This window comes from Taudactylus pleione, unplaced genomic scaffold, assembly GCF_031769625.1.
Source record: "Taudactylus pleione unplaced genomic scaffold, aTauple2 ptg000366l, whole genome shotgun sequence".
Lineage (NCBI taxonomy): Eukaryota > Metazoa > Chordata > Amphibia > Anura > Myobatrachidae > Taudactylus > Taudactylus pleione.
In genome coordinates this window covers 9,772,231-9,794,007 of record NW_028284767.1, presented here as the reverse complement: position 1 = coordinate 9,794,007, position 21,777 = coordinate 9,772,231, and the positions used below count along the sequence as shown (strand labels likewise).

Genomic DNA, 21,777 nt, shown 5'->3' with positions numbered 1-21,777 from the left:
AGCCTGCGTGTAAGCCTGAGAGATAGTCATGCGCAGCCATCTAGCCAGAGTCGGTTTGTTAGCTGGCCAGCCTCGCTTGTGAAAGCCATACAACACAAAAGCAGTGTCTGATTTCCTAAAGGAGTTGGTACGATCCACGTAGATACGGAGAGCGCGAATCACATCCAGGGAGGCTCCACCTGCAGAAATGTCTGAAGATTGGAATCACAATCTCTTAAATTTGCATGAAAACAGGATGCTACCTTAGGTAGGTAAACCGCCTGGGTACAGAGGACAGTTTTATCCTGGTGAAAAATCAAAAAGGGGGAGCGACAAGAGAGCGCTGCCAAATCAGAAACCCTGTGGGCAGAGGAGATAGCGAAGAAAAAAAACTGTCTTCGCTGTCAATCACTTAAGGTCTACTGAGTCCAGGGGTTCAAACGGGAGAGCCTGCAGAGCCATGAGAACAAAAGACAAATCCCACGGGGCCACCGGAGGAACAAAAGGAGGTTGAAAGCGGAGAACACCCTGAAAAAATGTACTAAAATCGGGCAGGGAAGTGATCCTTCGCTGAAACCAAATTGACAGCGCAGAAACTTGAACTGTCCAGGTGGAGACCGAAGTCTAACCCAGCCTGGAGAAAAGCATACTCTCTGTGGGAACACCACTGACAAAAAGGAGTGTCAAACTCTGTAATAGATGCGGGCAGAGGAAGGCTTTCGTGCTCCAAGCATCGCCTGAACCACAGGGTGAAGCCTCGGCTCTTAGGATGGAAGACTGAAGCGCCACGCTGTCAAAAACAGACAAGGTAAGTCCAGATGCAGGCAGGGACCCTGCGCTAACAGATCTGGCCATAGAGAAAGAGGAAACGGAGTGTCTACAAAGAGACTCCGTAGGTCGGTGAACCAATGGTGCCTGGGCCAAGCAGGAGCTATCAGTATTACTGTGCCGCCTTCTTGCATGATTTTCCCGAGGACCCTTGGGAGGAAGGAGATTGGAGGAAAGAAGTATGCCAGCTTGAAGTCCCACCTCACTGACAGAGCATCCACTGAGGCGGCTGAGGGGTCTCTGAGCCACCCCATAACCTTGGGACCTTGTGACTGTGACATGAGGCCATAAGGTCTACGTCTGGTAGACCCCATTTGTCCACCAGGAGTTGAAAGACATCCGGGTGGAGAGCCCCATTCTCCGGCGTATGTGCTGACGACTTAGGAAGTCCGCTTCGCAGTTGAGGACTGCCGGAAGATGACGTTCTGCCAATACCAAAATGTTTACCACTTCCCTAATGGCTGCCTGAGTTTGAGTGCCTCCATGATGATTGAGGTAGGCTACTGTGGTTGCGTTGTCGGACTGGATTTGGATCGGCCAGCCTTGGAGGAAGTCATGTGCCAGGGTAATCGCTTTGTATACTTCATGAAGCTCCAGGAGGTTTATGGGCAGGTGACTGAAGGCTAGCGTCCTTGGTGAGGAGCACCCAATTTGGGATCCAGAAGTGGCGACCCTTGTCCAGATTAGACATCTGTAACCACCGTGAAAGGGAAATCGTGATGGATACCCTTCAATTGCGGAGCAATTTGCTCACACGCAATTGTAAAGCCGAGATCTTGCCCCTTGGAAGAAATATCCTTTGTGCCTGAGAATCCAGGAGTGCACCCAGATGTACTATCCACTATGTCGGAGAAAGGGAGGACTTTTTTCCAATTGATGAGCCAGCCGTGTATCTGTAGATAGGCACTGGTCAGTTGGAAATGGCGTTGTAAAACAGCTAGAGACTGTGCCAATATCAAGAGGTCATCTAGGTATGGCAGGATCCTGACTCCTTGTCGCCTGAGGTGTGCCGTCATGATCACCATGATTTTGGTAGAGGCCCAAGGGGCAACAACAATTTCTTCATTTACATGAAAACAGGACACTACTTTAGGAAGGTAACCCTCCCTTGTACGAAGAGCAGCCTTATCCTGGTGAAAAATCAAAAATGGGGAGCGACAAGAGTGCTGCCAAATCCAAGCAAGAAGAAAAAGTGTCTTTGCTGTCAACCACTTCAAATATACAGAGTCTAAAGGTTCAAATGGGGAAGCTTGTAACCCCTTAAGAAACAAAGACAAATCCCACAGTGCTACCGGTGGAACAAAAGGAGTTTGAACTCGCAGGACTCCTTGGAAAAAAATTCTAACATCTGGTAACGAAGCAATCTTCTTCTGGAACCAGACTGACAGTGCAGAAACATGCACTCTCAAAGTGGCCAGGCGGACACCATTGTCCAACCCTGCTTGCAGAAAAGCCTGGAAATCCTAAACGCCTTAGGATCATTATGAGAACACCATTGACCAAAAGAATGCCAAACTAAGTAATAGATGCGGGAAGAAGCAGGCTTCCGTGCTCTAAGCATCGTTTGAATTACAGAACTGGAAAATCCCTTCGCTTTTAGGATGGAAGATTCAAGAGCCATGCCATCAGAGTCAGACGGGGCAAGTCCTGGTGTTGGCAGGGACCCTGCGTTAGCAGATCCTGCCACAGAGGAAAAGGAAACACAGTGTCTAGTGAAAGATTCTGTAGGTCGGTGAACCAATGACGTCTGGGCCAAGCCGGAGCCACCAGTATTACTGTTCCGCCTTCCTGTTTGAATTTCCTGAGAACTCTAGGGAGCAGGGCAATTGGAGGAAAGAGATATACTGTACACCAACTTGAAGTCCCATCTTACTGCCAGTGCATCCATGAAGGCTGCTGATGGGTCTCTGGACCTGGCCCCATACCTGGGGACCTTGTGGTTGTGGCGTGATGCCATGAGATCTCTCTGGTAGACCCCATTTGTTTACCAGGAGCTGAAACACTCCCAGATGGACAGACCACTCTCCGGCGTGTATGTCCTGGCAACTTAGGAAGTCTGCTTCCCAATTGATTACTCCCGGAATGAATATTGCAGAGAAGGCCGGAAGATGATGTTCTGCCCAAATGAGAACCATTGTCACTTCCTTCATGGCCGCATAACTCCTTGTGCCTCTCTGATCATTGAGGTAGGCCACTGTAGTAGCTTTGTCAGACTGGATCTGCACAGGCCTGCCCTGGAGCAGGTCCTGTGCCCTGAGAAGTGCTTTGTATACTGCTCACAGTTCCAGAATGTTTATTGGCAGATAACTTTCTTGACTTGTCCATCTCTCTTGGAAGGTGTGATGTCCGGTCACTGCTCCCCATCCATGAAGACTGGCGTCCGTGGTGAGAAGCACCCAGTTTGGAATCCAGAATAGGTGCTCTTTGTTTAGATGCTCCTTTTTAGCCATCACAGGAGGGAGTGACGAACCTCTGGAGTGAGAAAGATCATCTGGGACCGTATTAAATGATGCTGTCCGTTCCACCTGTAGAGAATCAACCTTTGCAGAGGCCTGGAATGGAATTGAGCATTCCCCACCAAATCGAAGGTTGATACCATTGATGCCAGCACCTGCGTTGCTGACAGAATGGATAATCTTCGCTTGCGTAGCAGCATGTGTATCCGCTTTGATAAGGCCCCAATATTGTCCTCTGGCAGAAACACCCATTGTGCCTGAGGATCCAGAAGAGCTCCCAGATGTACTATCTGCTGTGTTGGAGAAAGTGATTATTTCTTCCAATTGATGATCCAGCCGTGCCTCTGTAGGCAGGCTATGGTCATTTGAAGGTGGTGTTGCAAAACCACCGGAGTCCGTGCCAATATCAGGTGGTCGTCCAGATATGGCAGAATTCCGACTCCCTGATGCCTGAGATAAGCAGTCAGCCGTAGAAAGGCCAAAGCCTGAAATTAGTAATGTTGCTGAAGGACAGCAAATCATGAAAATTGCTGGTGGGGTGGGATAATTGGAATATGCAGCTATGCATCCTGAATATCCAGAGAAACCATGTAATCTCCTGGCTCCATAGCCAAAATAATTGACCAGAGAGTTTCCATGAAGAATTTGGGAACATTGATAAACTTGTTGAGGGTTTTTAGATTCAATATTGGGCGATATGGACCAGAAATAGATTTGAGTAATAACCCTTTCCTTGTTGGGACACAGGAACTGGGACTATTACCCCTGCCTGTAGCAGGGAATGAATGGCTTCCTGAAAAGGGCTTGTCCAAATCTGATGGAGGCTTTGTGGCAAAAAACTTCTGGCGAGGATGTCTCTTGAAAGTGAGGGCATACCCCTGAGAGCACTTCTCAGACCCAGGCATCTGTAGTTGTTTGATGCCAATAATCCGCAAACTGGAGAAGTCTGCCCCCACCCTGGGATCCCCCCAGGAGGAGGCCCGCTCCATCAGGCCGAGGGCTTGTTGTCCGGCTTCGAAGCTGAACGTCTTGTTTTAGTTTGTCGTTTTGACTTACGAAAACTAGTCGGCCTAGAAGAAGTCTGTACTTTACCTCTTCCCTGAGGACGGAATGACTGCTTAGCTCTACTATTTGACTTAGATGGCAGACCTGCTTACTTTGAAGCCGCCAGAGTAGAAATTATGCTATCCAACTCCATGAAAGGGTAAAACTTCCAGCACCCTCTTTCATCCTGTATCAGCTTTCCAAGATCTTAACTAAGGGGCTCTGCATGCTACTATGGATGCTGCTGATGCCTTAGAAGCTAAAATTCCAGCATCCACGGCAGCTCCTCCAAGACAGGAAGCAGCTTCCGGTATGTGGGAGATATTCATCATCTGTTCTCTGGTGGCATTTGGTAGAGAATTTTCCAATGCCTCAATCCATTATTCAACAGCCTTGGCTACCCAGGTTCCAGCTATAGTTGAACGGGTAACAGCTCCAGATGATGAGAATATTGCCTTAAGACAGGCTTCAATCTTTTTATCTGTGGAATCCCTCAGAGAAGATGCTGATGGAATAGGCAATGTAGCATTTCTGATTAAATGCGTTACATGAGCATCCACAGTAGGAGGTACCGCCCACTTAACACAGAGAAAGTGGGAACGGATACAATGATTTTATCCTCTTATCTACATAAAACCGCTTATCAGGGTTACCCCATGCCTCCTCAATAAGCTCAGTGAGCTGTTCAGACACAGGGAACTCAGTTTTGACCACCTTTCAGTGGTCTTCTTACTATTAGCTGGTCCATCATCCTAAATATCTAGGACTGATTTAACTGCCCTCAACAAAGTAGTAACATGCACAATAGATGGATGATCCTCCTTCCCCAGAAGTAGATCCTGGAGAGGAATCCTGTGCATCATCAGATTCCTCTGATGATGCATCTGAATCCATATGTTGGGCAGACTGAGATACAGACAACTTGCATTTAGGCGCTTTAGTCACTAGTGGTCTGTTATCAACATTAGATGGTGCCATACTCTAACAAAAAAGGCCATCAACATCCCTTATTGTGGAATGCATATGGGGTGAAAACATATGTGGACATCCCATCCAAGGAGGCATCATTGTAGCAGCTCAACAATCCACCACCTGCATCATAACATGGGACAAAGAGGTAACCCAAGATGGATGTTGTCCAACAACAGGTAAGCCGTACTGGTAAGGTGGCACTTTATAACAGTCAACACACAAACTCTCCTTTATGTCCTGTGAGGACACATAAGCCGTACATGATTTACATGAAACCAGCACAGGTGGCTCCCCCTCATGTTTCCCTTTATCTTTTTGACAATCAAAGTAAAGGCACAATCGCAGAGTTAGCAAATTTAGATTTTTTCTGGATACTAATTACTTAGCATCCAGACTCCTTGCGCTTCACTAGAAGGGGAGTTATATATTGAATAGGGATATTACAGATTCCCCCTTTATGCAGCTAGTTCATCTACCAGTTTTTAGAGAAGCCTTGTTTTTGTTATGTTATTCAGACAGGTGCTACCATATTGCAACAAGTGTTATATCATGTATACATTCCCTGTAAGTACAATCGCAAAGTTATGTGACAGCCTTCACAAAATCTCAATGAATGTTAAGTACTTCAGAAAGAAATAACACTGATAGTTATACTTGACAGTCTCATACACGTGGAGGGTAAGCGGAGCAACCCAGACGTGCAAAACCCTTCGTAGGGACTGCGTATGGGTTGGGGGAGGAGCTGGTGGGGGAGTGCCTACCTACCCTAAGCTGCATTAACCAGCAGATACGCGTCTGCTGTCGATCCCCGGCATCAGACGATAGGGCCCCGGCTGGTGTAGTAAGGATGTGTAAAAAATCCCTGGTCCTTACAGATGCAGCTTCTGGTGAGTGACATCAGAAGCAAGGACTGCTGCGCGCGGTTCCCTGTAAGCGAGGAATCGCCTTACCTGACATCTCCGAGCATCCTGTACAGTCCAGGTCGCAGCATCACTGCTAGCTAAGCTCAGCCACGACCCACCGAAATCACCAGCACAATTACTGATGTTTCGGCCTGAGGGAGGCAGATGGAGTCGCAGTACATGCGTCTTAATACAGACGCTTGGTACTGCCAACTCAAAACACAATAAAAAATAAAAAGGTTAGGACTACCTGAGCAGTCCCCTATTACAACAGTGTGTCTGAAACCTGCCGCACAAAACATCAAACTGAAGTCCTATGGCTAGGGGCGGGATATATATGGAGGACGACCCAGGGCATTCTCAGAGCCAAAGCTTTAACTGTTTGGTGCCTGGTCTTATAACCATTATATCCCCATGGTATCCCTGTGGATCCCAATGGAGCCCAAAGAAGAAAACACTGATTTAAGACAGGTTTCAAGTCTTCTATCTGTAGGATCCCTAAGAGAGGATGCGGACGGTATAGGCAATGTAGAGCTCCTGACTAAACGGGCCACATGAGCATCCACCGTAGGAGGGACTTCCCACTTAATAAATTCTCCAGGTGGGAGAGGGTACAAAGATGCTAATCTTTTTGTAACTTGGAACCGATTATCAGGAGTACTCCATGCTTCCACCATGAGTTCAGTAAGCTGCTCAGACTTTGGAAACTCAGCCTTAACCACCTTCTGGCGTTTAAACACCGGAGCCTTAGGTCTAGGAGCTGGCTTGCCATCCTCTATATTTAGGATTGATTTTATCTGCCCTCACCAGGGAAAGGACATTCACTGTCGAAGGATGGTCTTCCTCTCCAGAGATAGACCCCTGAGAAGAGCCAAGTGCATCTTCTACCTCCTCTGATGATGCGTCAGAATCTACAAGCTGGGCGGACTGATTAGATGATACCGTCCACCTAGGTGCCTTAGTGGCTACCGGTCTGTTTGCCTACAGCATTTGCTGAAACGTAACAGATGACTGAGTCGTACTCTGACTTGAGTGGGCATTCATCCAGGAAGGATGTATAGGGAGGACAAACATAAGGGTACCCAACTGTGGGAGGCAGCGTGGGAGTAGCCATACGGTCCACTAGCTGCATCATAACATGAGACAAGGACGACACCCAGGGTGGCTCCAGCACAGGGGCTGGTGGAGTGGAGGGGTGGTTCTTTATAACAGATAGCACACAAACCATCCTGTATGAAATCCTGAGTGGACAAACCCACCAAACAGGTTCTACATGAAACCAGCTCAGGGGCCCCAGCCTCCTGTTTTCCCTTACCTTTACACATAACTAAAAAGGTCACAATGCAATGTGACACATTTCACAAGTACCAGTAAATTTGAAGTGCAATAGAAACCCCCAAACATCTGTAGCTGAGGGTTGAGGAGAAAAAAAGAGAGAGTGATAGTTATAACTGACAGTCAAAAAAATAAAGGCAGTATATCAACACAGCAATGCTGGCATAAGTCACATACAATGCATAAACAATATACTTGCAATGGGCTCTCTATCAACTACTAAAAACACAAGATTTGGTAGGATTTGAGCGCTGTACACCTGGCCTCTGGGAAGAGGTATACAGGGAGACTAAACCAAAAACCTCCTGAGACCAGCAGCTTCAGCAGAGCACTGAATAGTGGTCGCTGGGTCTCTCATGTACAGTGGAGTGTAGGAGAAGCAACCCAGACGCGTGAAAACCTTGGATGGATCGCCGTCTGGGCCGAAGGGGCCCTGGCTCTGGGCAGAAGGGGCTGCTGGGGAGAGCCTACCCCCCCTATGCTGCATTATCCTACGGGTGCGCCGGTTACCAGTAGCAACCACCACACTTCCCCAGCGTCAGTGGTCTAGCGGATGACCCGGTCGCCCCACTACAGCGACCTCCGGTGGATCTCCACCACCGGAGACACAAACTGCTACACACGGTTACCTGCATCTCCGTGTCCCGGCCGCAGTCCTGGGTCCCAGCATTGCCGCTAGCTGAGCTCTGCTGCTGACAGCCGAAACCACCAGTCAAGTTACTGGTGTTGCGGTGCCGGTGGAGGCAGATGGAGCAGCAGCACCGGTGTCCATTAGGATGCCCAGCGCTGCTTGCTCTGAAATAAAAATAAATAAAATTAAAAGCTTCCTGTTAAAAAGTGCAACCTGATCCTGCTGCACCAAACAAAAAACTGAATGCCTGTAGCTGGTGTGTATGTGGAGGAGGACCGAGGCATCCTGGGAGCTAAAAGCTTAATTGTTTGGTGCCTGGATCACTCCAACCACATACCCCACCCCCACGGTGATCCCTGTGGACCACCTATGGACCCTGAAGAAAATTTATATATACATTATACACATTAGCAGGCAAAAGTTTGAACTCATTATTAAATGTCTTGGTTTTTTCTCTTTATCAGTGTACCATTAAATTGCCTTGAAATTACAGCCAATATACTGACAGTCTGCTGCAATAAGAACACTTTCCTGTTAATTGGTATCTTTTGGTGCTGTCCCATGCATTCTGTACAAGAAACATACCAGTCCAAGCGCTGCCTTATGAACAGGGGAAATAGAAAGATCTGCACACTTCACTTCCCAAACTTGAACAGGTTCAAACCAATGATCTGGCTGTGCGGCACTGTCAAAGCGGTAGTAGCTCCTTGGACTTTGAATTACATGATCCTAGAAGATAGTAAAGAAAAAAAAAAAAACAGCTTTATTTAAAAATGCAAACACATTAAACATACTCCACATTATCTTGTATTATGGGGAAAAATGAGAACCATGGTGTCCATAGAAGTCCATAGAGTCCACATGGAGACTTGGAGGACCGGACACCAACAACAAAGCTTTTTTCTATCCCAGGATGCTCCGGTCCTTCCCCCTATACCCCCGCCCACAGCCTGAAGGCAACTCAGTTTTGTTAACAAGCCCAAGGCAGCAGCAGGATAGGAGAGAAGGAAGACTGGTACACTGAAGAATCACACTCTCACACAGAGAAAGAAATAAGTGACCAAGAGAAGAAACCCATAGAAGCCAGGTGCGTCAGGGCGGGTGACCTATGGACCCTATGGACTTCGAAGAAAGAATTAACAAGGGTAAGTTTTACCATAACTCTCCTTTACTTCTTCAGGGTCCATAGGGCTCCACAGGGAGACAATGGGGATGTCCTAAAGCAGTTGTTCAAGGGTGGGGACACTCCTGAGCTGAGGGGAGAACCTGGCGCCCAAAAGAAGCATCCTGAGAGGCAAATATATCAAAGGCATAGACCCTAAGAAAGGTGTGTACAGAAGACCACGTGGCCGCCTTGCATAGTTGTTCAGCAGGCGCACCACTGCGGGATGCCCACGAGGGACCCACATAGCAAGTAGAATTAGTAAATACTGTAGCCGGCACAGGAAGGCCAGTCTGCGTGTAAGCCTGTGAGATAATGAGAGATATGGTAAGAACTTACCTTTGTTATCGCTCTTTCTTCGAAGTCCATAGGGTCCAGAGGGTTGACCTTGGGGTATAAGCTTGGATCTGGATCCATGGGCACCGCAGTTAAAGCTTTAACTCCCAGGATGCACTGGGTCCATACTCCTCTATACCCCGCCCCCGAGCCACAGGAACCAAAGTTGGTAAGTAGCCAAGGCCGGAGGAGGAAAAACAGAGAGAAGGAAGACTGGAACACACAAGAACCATACTCACAGAAAGGGAGACGGAAAACCGGTGACCAGCAACACAGCCCATATGAAGCCAGGTGCGTCGGTGCCGGTGCCCTGTGGACCCTATGGACTTTGAAGAAAGAGAAAGGTAAGTTCTTACCATATCTCATTTTCTTCTTAGGGGTCCATAGGGGGTCCACAGGGTTGACCTTGGGGATGTCCCAAAGCAGTCCAATTAAGGGCAGGAAAGCTCCTGTGCTGAAAGGAGAATCCGGCGCCCAAAGGAAGCATCCTGAGATGCAAAGGTGTCAAAATCATAGACCCTCAGAAAGGTCTGGACGAGGACCACCTGGTCGCCTTACACAGCTGAATAGACGAGGCGCCACGGCTAGCTGCCCACGAGGGGCCCACACACCGAGTAGAAAGAGCCTTAACAAGGGCTGAAACAGGCAAACCCTCCTGTGTATAAGCCTCACAAATAACTAAACAAAGCCAATGGGCCAAAGTTTGTTTGTTGGCAGGCCAACCCCTCTTGTGAAAACCAAAAAGGACGAACAAGAAATCAGACTTCCGAATCGAACTAGTCCGGTCCATAAACTTTGAGAGCACGGACCAAGGAAGCCTCACCAGCCGAGAGGTCAGGTGACTGAAAGGCCGGCACAATAATTTCCTGATTAATGCGGAACTTAGAAACCATGATAGGTACAAAACCTGGACGAGTGCGAAGCACTGCCCTGTCCTGGTGAAATATCAGAAATGGAGGATGACAGGAAAGCGCCCCCAATTCTGACGCTCTCCTGGCGATTGCTTCTGCCAGGAGGGTGTCTCAACAGTCAACCACTTGAATTCCACCGACTCTAGTGGTTCAAATGGAGGACCCTGGAGGGACCGAAGTACAACCGCCAAATCCCAAGGAGCCACTGGGGGAACAAAGGGAGGCTGAATCCTGAGAACACCCTGGAAAAAGGTGCGGACATCTGGTAGTGGAGCTATCCTTCGCTGGAACCACACATAGTGCAGACACATGAACTTTCAAAGAAGCTGGTCATAAGCCTAGGTCCAAACCAGACTGAAGGAACGCCAAAATCCTAGAAACACGAAACACTTGAGGATCATAGTTTCTCGCCTCAGACCACTGAAAATAAGTATGCCACACTCTGTGGTAAATCCTGGTGGAGGCAGGTTTGCGCGCCCGCAGCATCGTGCCGATGACCGAGCTAGAAAAACCCTGGGACCTTAAGATGGAGGTCTCAAGAGCCACACCATCAAAGACAGACGACCCAGATCCGGGTAAAGGCAGGGACCCTGAGACAACAGGTCCGGACGTTGATGCAGAAGAAACGGAGCGTCAAAGGAGAGACTCCGAAGATCTGAGTGCCAAGGATGTCTGGGCCAAGCCAGAGCCACCAGCAGAAGCGTGCCGCCGTCCTGTTTGAATTTCTGAAGAACCCGAGGAAGTTGGAGGGAATAAATACGCCAACTGGAAGATCCATCTCACCACCAAGCTTGCGTCGGCACCTCTTTTTCTGGACCCGTACACGGGCAACTTGTGATTGTGACGGTATGCCATGAGGTATACCTCCAGCAGTCCCCACCTGTCCACGAGTAGTTGAAACAGCTCTTGGTGAAGCGACCATTCCCCAGGATGCACGTCGTGGTGGCCGAGGAAGTCCACCTCCCAAATTGAGGACTCCTGGAATGAACACTGCCGAGATGGCTGGAAGGTGGCACTCCGCCCAAGACAGGATGCGTGACACCTCTGTCATTGCTGCTCGACAGCGAGTGCCCCTTTGATGGGTGATTTACTCCGTGGTGGCGTTGTCGGACTGAACCTGCGCGGCTTTTCCTTGAAGAGGGTGACCTGACAACTGGAAGGCCCTGTACATGGCCCGAAGTTCAAGAATGTTGATCGGGAGAATTGCTTCTTCCACTAACCAACGGCCCTGAAGTGAAAGTGGACCTGTCTCTGCACCCCAACCCCGGAGACTGGCATCTGTTGTGAGAAGAGCCCAGTCCTGGATCCAAAAGGGGCGCCCCCTGGTGAAATGAGATGTCTGAAGCCACCAAGCTAGAGACAGGCGCACCTCTGGAGACACCACAAGCATCTGAGTCCTGATCCGGTGTGGCAACCCGATCCATTTGGGTAGAATCAGCCCCTGCAGGGGCCTGGAATGGAATTGGGCATACTCCACCATGTCGAACACTGACACCATGGACCCTAGAACCCTCATTGCCAAGTGAACAGACACCCGGCAAGTCTTCAGGCAACTGTGCACCCGCAGTTGTAGGGAGGAAATCTTTTCTGGGGTCAGAAAATCCTTTGCTGATGAGAATCCAGAAGGGCTCCCAAATGAACCATCCTTTGTGACGGAATCAGGGAGGACTTTCTCCAATTTATCAGCCACCTGTTCGCTTACAGACATGCGAATGTCAGGTGTAGATGTTGTAGAAGTACCTCCGGAAAGCTTGCCAGCAATAGAAGGTCGTCGAGATACGGCAGAAGCCATACACCCTGGCTCCGTAGATGGGCAGCCATAATTTTGGTGAATACCCTTGGAGCCGTGGAGAGACCAAAGGGCAGAGACTGAAACTGGAAGTGGTGCTGTCGTATAGCAAACCACAGATACCGCTGGTGGGTAGGCGCTATAGGAACATGGAGGTAGGTGTCCTGGATGTCATGGGAGACCATGTAATCCCCAGGCTCCATAGAATGATGGAATGCAATATTTCCATCCTGAATTTGGGCAATCTGAGGAACTTGTTTAGAGACTTTAGATTGAGGATAGGCTGATGAGACCCATTGGGTTTCTGAACCAGAAACAGAGTAGAGAAGTAACCCGTCCCACGTTGAGAAAGCGGAACCGGAACATTGACCCCTGCTTTCAGCAAGGACTCTATGGCTTCCTAAATCTGCAAGGCCTTGGCCTCGTCCAGAGGACGACTCATGCAGAAAAACTGGTGGGGAGGTCTGTGACGGAAGGAGAGGGCGTACCTCTGAGAGACCACTTCTCGTACCCAAACATCCGTGGTGGTGTTGCACTGGGCGAATTGAAGTCGGCCTCCCGCTCTGGGATTTCCCAGAGGGGTGTCCGTCCCATCAGGCGGAAGTTTTATCCTCCGACTTGGAAGTAGGACGTCTAGTGCTCCACGCTTGCTTCGTAGGTTTAGGGGCGGCCTTGGTTGCCGACTGCCTTGGGAAGGAATCACCCTTGGACTTTTCTTGAGAACGAAAGGACCGAAATGCAGAGGTCCTAGCCTTAGAAGACGCAGCTGCTGATGGTAGAAAAGCTGACAGACTTTGCCAGGTAATCTACAATTTTGTCCAGGTCTGGGCCAAACAATATCTCCCCATTGAAGGGTAAGGCCTCTAGGCCCTTCTTGGAATCCGCATCCGCTCTCCAAGAACATAACCACAAAGAACGGCGAGCAGACACAGCTGTGGCCGAGACTCTGGAAGTCAGGAGACTGGCATCCAAAGCCGCCTCACCAATATAGGAAGCATCTCATCTGTCCCACTAAATCTCTCTGAACCTCAGGAGCTTCCTTAGGAAAGGTATCTTCCAACACATTGGCCGAGCTCTCAATGGCTTTAGCCACCCAGGAGATAGTCATGGACGGACGGGCTACAGAGAATAGATTGATTTCAAGCAAGTCTCCACTTTCCTGTCCGTGGGGTCCTTTAGGGATGAAATGGAAGGCATAGGCAAGGTAGCACTCTTGATTAAGTAACATGAGAATCCACCGCAGGCAGAGTTTCCCACTTTTTGCAATGACCTGCAGGAAACTGATAACTAGATGCTAAACGTTTCTGCGGCTGGAACCTCTTACTAGGCGACTGCCAGGCCTCCGCCATATGATCAGTCAGCTGGTCAGAGAAAGGAAAAACTGCTGAAGTCACTTTTGCCTGTTTGAAATTCAGGTATTTGGATTTAAGGGCCGGTGCGTCATCCTCTATATCAAGAATGGATCGCCCTTACCAATGCTGGCACATTAATAGAAGATTTAGTTTCTGCTTCCCAGACAGGGGAATCCGAGTCAGAGTCCTCAGGCAATTCCCCATCATCCGAGGACGCATCAGAGTCTGACAGTTGTGTAGACTGGGATGACATAACAGGGCGTTTAGACGCCTTCTGAGGCTTGTCACTGCAAAGCATAGTTTGAAAGGCTGAAGATGAAGCAGATAAAACTCTGGACTGAACTAGAGAACAAATCCACCCAAGGTGGTTGACCCGCCTGAGGGAGTCCCTGAAAGGAAGACAGACTGCTGAGTCACCGACTATATATATATATATATATATATATATATATATATATAACCCTGTATATGGACTAACAGTCTGAGGCCCAGGGGAAGACTGCAATAATTGCAGTATACCCTGTGATGGGAGGATGGCTGGTTGGGGTACCCTCATATGGGGGAGTACAGCTGGGACCGTGAGGCAATCCGCAATGGAGGCCAGCACCTGAGAAAACACCGCCCAAGGAGGGTACTGTCCCATAGTTGGGGGGTTGGAGGGATCAGGTAACTGACGGCACCTCACACACAGCCCATCCGGTGATAAATCCTCCTTATTCACCCCTGCAACGCAGCGCCTGCAGGAGAACAGAGTGAGAGCTGCGGAGCGCTCAACTTCCTCGTCAGACATGGCTGACTATATTAAGAGATAGATTTACTAATTTTGGGAAGTCCAGAGGCTCACTCCTGGTGAACCCACAAGCATGCAACACACTGGTCCACAGATATGGTACTGTGTAGCACGCAACTGTATGTGACAGACCTCACGAATACTTGAATTTATATATGTGAGATCAGAGAAAAGCCCTTCCCACACACACCTGTCAGGGCTGTAGGAGAAGGAAAGGGTAGGTATAGACTGACAGTATTTAGAAATAAAGCACAAAGAGTCAGCACTAGCAAAAGTCACATACAATGCAGAAAGTAACACTCACTGCACCTTTTCACTACAATCAACCTGCCCAGATTCAGTGTCTGGGAGGTCTATAGCGCTGTGTATTCTGTCCAAGCAGGGGACCGGTGCACGCGATGCCTGAGAGATCTGCACTGCCTGAGAAGATGGCCGCCGGAGAACTCAGAGGGGGAGTGGCCGGTGGAGAGCAGCTCAGCGTCGCGAGACCTGAGCGGAAAGGCGCGCTGAGCTGAGGAGCCGCTAAACAGGGAAGGCTGCCTCCCCTGGCCGGCTATTAACCTCCGGGTTGCCGGCTCCCACTTGCCGCATGTAATCCCTGTTGGTCTAGTGGATGCCTCAGGAGAGGGAGGGCCACCACCACTGCCAGCGCCTACGGTCTGTCCACAGAGACTGGAGGCAAGATACTGCATACACCCACGGGTTACCTGTTCCCCGTCGATCCGGCAGCAGTCTAGGGATCCCACAGAGCCCGGCTAGCACAGACTCTTGGGTCCCGCCGCGATCCCCAGATCTGTACTGGCGTTGCGGCGCCGGCAGGGTGTCGGAGCGGCAGCTTGAACATCCGACGCTGCTGCTCTGAAGAGTTTTAAAAATAAAATAAAAATTAAAAAAACTCCTAAAACAAAATAAAGCTTAGGGGCTGCTAATCAGCCACCCTGCGCAAACTGTGACCCGACTCCGGCCGGACACCAACTTAAACTGAGGTGTCTGTGGCTCGGGGACGGGGTTTAGAGGAGGATGGACCCAGTGCATCCTGGGAGCTAAAGCTTTAACTGCGTGGTGCCCGGGGATCCAGATCCAGCTATACCCCAAAGTCAACCCTATGGACCCTGAAGAAGAAAGTCATGCAAAGCCATCTGGCCAGAGTCTGTTTGTTAGCTGGCCAGCCCTTCTTGTGGAATCTGTATAGGACAAAGAGGGAGCCAGATTTCATGATGGAACTAGTACGGTTCACGTAGATCTTCAGAGCACGGACCACATCCAAAGAGGCCTCACCTGCCGGGAGGTCTGGTGATTTAAAGGCTGGAACCACAATTTCCTCATTGAGGTGGAAACGAGAGACCGCCTTGGGAAGGAAGCCAGGGCGTGTTCAAAGAACAGCCCTGTCCGGATGAATGATCAGAAATGGGGAGCGACAGATACCCTACGGGCAGATGCAATGGCCAGAAGAATAAATCTTTGCAGTGAGCCATTTGATGTTTAATGAATCCAGGAGTTCAAATGGAGGTTCCTGAAGTGTGTGGAGAAGCGCTGACAAATCTCACGTAGCCACAAGAGGGACAAAGGGAGGTTATATATGAGGAACACCTTGCAGGAAGGTGTGAAAATCAGGCAGAGGAGCAATTCTGCACTGGACCAGATGGACAGAGCAGAGACGTGCACTTTCAGAGAGTCTAGGTGGATCCGAGATCCAATCCAGTTTGAAGAAAGGCAAGGAAACTAGAAACCCTAAAATCCAGAGGGTCAAAGCTTCTAGTAGCACATCACTGGAAATATGTATGCGCTCTGAGCATGGTCTGGACCACAGAGCTAGAAAACTAGAAAATCCTTTATGCATTAGGAGGGTTAAAGACGGAAAGGTACCAGGTCCGGATGTAGACAGGGACCCTGAGTTAACGATCTGGTCGTAGAGGATGTTGGAGAGAAGCATCTATGGAGAGACTTTGAACATCAGAGTACCAATGGTGCCTGGGCCAAGCCGGAGCTACCAACAGGACCGTTCCCCTCTTGTTTGAACTTCTGAAGAACCCGAGGTGGAAGGGAGACTGGAGGAAGATCCACCTCACAGATAATGCATCCAAGAAGGCTGCGTCGGGGTCCCTCGTTCTGGCCACGTACACTGGAAGCTTGTGGTTGTGTCGTGAGGCCATGAGGTCCACGTCTGGTAGACCCCATTTGTCCACCAGGAGCTGAAAGACTTCTCGATGTAGAGACCACTACCCTGCATGCACATTGTAATGGCCGAAGAAATCCGCTTCCCAATTGAGAATCCCCGGGGATGAACACTGCAGAGATGGTGTTTGGCTCATGTGAGAATGCCATCGCTGACCGACTTAGAGTGCCTCCTTGGTGATTAAGGTAGGCCACTGCCGTGTCATTGTCGGACTGTACTTGTACTAGCCTGCCCTGAAGAATATCCTGAGCCAGAGTGAGGGCTTTGTAGATGGCTTGGAGTTCCAGGACGTTGATTTGTAAGATCGCCTCGGCTGGAGTCCAGCGGCCTTGGAAGGAATGCTGGCTGGTCACTGCGCCCACCCCGCGGAGGCTTGTGTCCATGGTGAGGCATGCCCAGTCCAGGATCCAAAAGGGGCAACCCTTCTTTAAGTGTGATGTCTGTAGCCACCATCATCTGGGATCTGAGCAGATGATGCAGCCAATTTTACCTGGAGAGGATCAGGTGTTGTAGGGGCCTGGAGTGTAACTGAGCGAACTCTACCATGTCGAAGATGGACACCGTGGATCCCAAGGTCTGCTTTGCAGTGAATTGACACTTGGCGTCTGTGAAGTAACCTGCGCACTCAGTGCTGTAGTGCAGAGATTGTGCCTGCTGTCGAGAAGATTCTCTGAGCTTGAGAATCCAGTGTATCATTCTTTGATTAGGGGTCAGGGAAGACTTTTTCCAGTTAATCAGTCAACCGTGCGTTTGTAGAAAGGCAATGGTTATTTATAGATGGCTGTGAAGAATCTCTGGGGAGCTTGCTAAGAGCAAGAGAACGTCCAAGTATGGGAGAAGTCTAATCCCCTGACCACGAAGATAGGCCGCCATAACTGCCATGATCTTGGTAAAGACCAGAGGAGCTGTAGAAAGCCCTAACGGCAGTGCTTTAAATTGGTTATGTTGCTGTAGAACAGCAAACTATAGATACTGCTGATAAGAGGGCGCTATACTGTAGGTACATGTAGGTAAGTCCCCAGGCTCCATATCCAGGACAATAGAGTACATAGTTTCCATACGAAACCTGTGCACCCTGATAAATTTGTTCAGAGACTTGAGGATAGGCCGATGAGACCTGTTGGGCTTCTGAACAAAGAAAAGGGTAGAATAATAACTCATCCCTCGCTGTGATGAGGGGACCGGAATCATTACCCCCGAGAGCAGCAAGGACTTAATGTCCTTCTGGAGGAGCAGGGCTTTGCTTGGGGCCGATGGAGGTCCTGTGCAAAAGAACTGCCAGGAGGGCAGCCTCAGGAATGAGAAGGCGTATCCGTGGGAGACCACTTTTTGTACCCAGGTATCGAATAGAGAAGGTTATCTGCGCTAAATTTGGGTGCTTAAAAGCAGCTCAATAAAAAACAAGCAGTTTATGAACGAAAGATTGAACGCTAATATGTGTCAATTAAAAGAAATGAGGTTTAAGAGGAAAAAAATTAAACCTTTTTTTTACCTGTTGTACCCAGGTGTCTGTGGTGGTCTGACGCAGAACTGGGCGAACTGAAGAAGTCGGCCTCCCACCCTGGGAGCCCGTCCCATCAGGCTGAAGGCTTGTCCTCAGATTTGGTAGGTGGACATCTAGTAGCCCAGGCCTGTTTGGTCCTAGGCTTGGAGGCCTTTGTGGATTCTGACTGCCGAGGAAAGGACTGACCTTTAGCTTTTTCCTCGGGACGAAAGGAAGACATTCGAGGCTTCGTAGTAGATGCAGAGGGCAAGAGGAATCTTAGAAGCTGCCAAGGTAGTCACAATCTTGTCCAATTCTGGGCCAAACAGGATCTCCCCAGAATAAGGCGGAGACTCCAAAGTCTTTTTAGAGTCCGAATCTGCTTTCCATGAGCGAAGCCAAACTATACATTGGACTACCACGGAAGTAGCAGATGCCTTGGAAGCTAGGAGACCGGTATCCAAAGCCGCATCCCTAGCCCTAGGAGTGGGTTCTGTCTTCTATTTGAAGAATAGATTTTACAGCTCTCACACGTGCAGGTATTTTCAATTTAGAGTGGGGCTCCTCCTCTCCCGAGGGGGAGTGAGAGTGAGAGAGGTCTGCATCTTCTGCCTCCCCAGATGAGAATCTGATAGCTGGGTGGACTGGGAAGATAACACAGCACGCTTAGTAGGTTTACTAGGTAAGCATCTTTTCTTTTGCAAAAATTGTTGCAAGGATGTAGAGGTAGCCACCAGACTCTGCACTGAGGTAGAAAGTACGTCTACCCATGGGGGAGGCAAAGGATTTGCAGGGAGTACCTGCTGTGGCAATCCCATAGGTGGTGCTACCACAGGAACTGCTAGGTGGTCCGCTATTTTTGCCAACACCTGTGAAAAAGAAGCCATGGGGGGGGCCTGAGGAGAGGATGCAGGGGCTGAGGGGCCAGATGTCGCATAACAAGATACACATAGACCATCCTGAATGAGATCCTCTGCTGAAGCCTAGCCTGCTAAACCGGACTTAAAAGACATCAGAGTGGGAGCAGCAGGCTGCTTGTTATTCTTGCCTTTGCCAGACATAGCTGCAAGGATAACATAGCACACAATCTGGCACATGTATAATAAAGCTGTGCGCAACACAGATATACAGTATGTGACATCCCTCACAAATACAGGTAGATGTGAGGTACAGTGAACCCCCTATACCTTAGGATTCTGGGGTTATAATGAAAGAAAGGCAAAGGTATAAGCTGACAGTTGAGAAAAATAAACAGACAACAGCGCTAGCAAAAGTCACATACAATGCAGAGCATACAAGTTACCTGTAGTGGGCACTAAATTCAACTACACAGACCGCAGTGGCTGGTAGGAAATAGCGCTGTATAACCTAGCTCCTGGGAGAGGTATGCAGGGAGAGCAGACCCAGCGTTTCCAAAGACCTGAGGCTGTAGCAGAAAATTGCTGCCGTCTGTCTCTGAAGGGGCAGAGTGTGAGAGAGGAGAAGCTCAGGGGTGGCAAGACCGCAGTGGAATTGGCGCCCTGAGCTGGGGCAGCAAGGAGAGGACCTTCTCCCCTATGCTGACATCAACCACCAGGTCCCTGGCCTTAGCTGTCCCTTGCACCATTATAGGTCATGCCCTGGTGGTCTAGTCCCGACTGCAGTCTGGGGTCCAAGGAGCCCTGCTAGCTAGGTCCTCCGGGAGCCCCACTGAGAGTACCTAGCCGATGGCTGTAGTCGGGGCGGGGTGATGGAGCAGCAGTGCAGACGTCCAGAGGACTGTCTAGCACTGCTTGCTTTATAATAAAAAATGTAAATAAAAATAATTCATAAACTAAAGCTTGGGCTGCTTAACAGCAGGCCCACTGTTCTAACGGTGATCCAGCTCTTGCAGGACACCAACGAAACTGAGTTGCCTTCAGGCTGTGGGCGGAGTATAGGGGGAAGGACCGGAGGATCCTGGGAAAAGAAAAAAATTTGCTATTGGTGTCCGGTCCTTCAAGTACCACCTACAGTACACCCCATTGTCTCCCAGTGAAGCCCTATGGACCCTGAAGAAGAAATACCTGTTTAATGAGAGGTCAGAGGAGAAAGGCCAGTCTGGTTCAGGTTGACATTGAGGTAAAAGTAACACAAATAACCATGCAATACAAAAGTGGCATGCAGAAAGGTACGCAGAAGCTATCATGATGTAGACGCTCTATATTAAGAATGTGTTCTCTCTTCTACCTTCTCCATGTTATTAAGGGGGGGGATTCAATTAGCCACAGAACTTACCGTGTTGCTGCAGCTCTTAGGTTTAACACCCAGAGCTATTTAATTACGCAGTAACCAATAGATACCAGGTAGTGCTATGGGTTAACCGCTTGAAAGCCCTACTTACAGCGTATTTCTGTAGGCACCTCAGGAGGGCGTGAACAGAAATGTGTGTTAAGTGCAGCCTGCGGGCTTACCATGGACTGTAATAGAATAGCCCTGGTAGCTACAAGCCTGCTCTAAGTGCTGCATGTAATTGAATTCGGCCCTAAGTTTTATATATACTGGTCACAGTAAAGGTTATCCAATAATCTTTCCCTGCATGTTTGATGCTTAAACAAAGAAGCATATTTTGCAACATCAGGCTGGGGTTGTATAAAATGGATAATGATAATCTTGACAAAATGCCACATAAACCTAGACCAAAAAAAAAAATGTGTATACACAAAAAGACAAACTAATAAAGGCCATACAATATAGCAACTATTTAGCCAGGCTATCTGAGCTAAGCCTTGATGTAAACCTGTGTGCTGCAGTCTCCAACTCAGTTTTGTAAGCCTGGCATAAGTTTCTATTAGGGGCCTGATTCAGAGATGTAACCAGTGGAGATTTCCAAACAGAAAGAGCGTGTCTTATATGTATCAGATTGCTTGCTATGGGTTAGTGCAAATATTGCATCTAAATGACGTTTTTGTAAACATACACAAACATTTATTAATTAGCATTATCAAACTTACGAAAACCGGCACTTCGCTGTACTTAACTCAATACATGCCCTGGTGCCCCCCAGGGTGCAACACAATCATTCCACCAATGCATAAATAGGAAAGAAATCGGCGGCACTCACGGGTCTTGAGAAGATATGAATGAATACTGACAACTGTGTCAAGTTCTGTTCGACGTTTCAGTCCCAATCGACTTATCTAGAACATTGCATTATGAATTTCATCAAATTATTTCAGATATACTAGTACCTTTAGAAAATTATAATGGGTTTCCAAGTCCTCATCTGTAAAACCTGTTCCAATCTAAAAGAAAATAGGAAACGTCAGAAATGTCCTGTGCATGATAGAGAACACAACGCTAAGGAGTTTACTTACTAAAGGGTGACTTTCCAAAGTCGATGATTTTCAGCGTTATTGCCTGCAGAATTTGAAACAGCAATTCTATTAAGTGCAAAACCAGACGTGATTTACACTTAATAGCATTGCTGGCAAATACAGTTATCGGCAGCTTGAAAAGCCACCATTTAGTAAACAAAACATTTGGTTTTGTATTATTTTTAAATACTGAATAAAAGAATTGTAAAAAGCAAAACAAACAGAGCTATGGAATCCATCTACTGAGCTTTTAAGATATCACTGCCAAACCTATACAATTATTGTTCTATAAAAGA

The 21,777-nt window shown here is 48.6% G+C and overlaps 1 protein-coding gene across 2 annotated transcripts in view; it reads right to left on the bottom strand.

Moving 5' to 3' along the window:
• The window catches only part of LIG1 (DNA ligase 1), a 217,596-nt gene that overhangs the window by 8,890 nt on the left and 186,929 nt on the right, over window positions 1–21,777 (bottom strand). For both annotated transcript variants that reach the window (XM_088444581.1, XM_088444580.1), the window contains exons 25-26: window positions 21,356–21,409; window positions 8,733–8,876 (exon numbers count right to left, since the gene is read on the bottom strand). In XM_088444581.1, coding sequence (XP_088300707.1) covers window positions 8,733–8,876; window positions 21,356–21,409 — 198 coding nt within the window. The remainder of the gene's footprint in view (window positions 1–8,732; window positions 8,877–21,355; window positions 21,410–21,777) is intronic.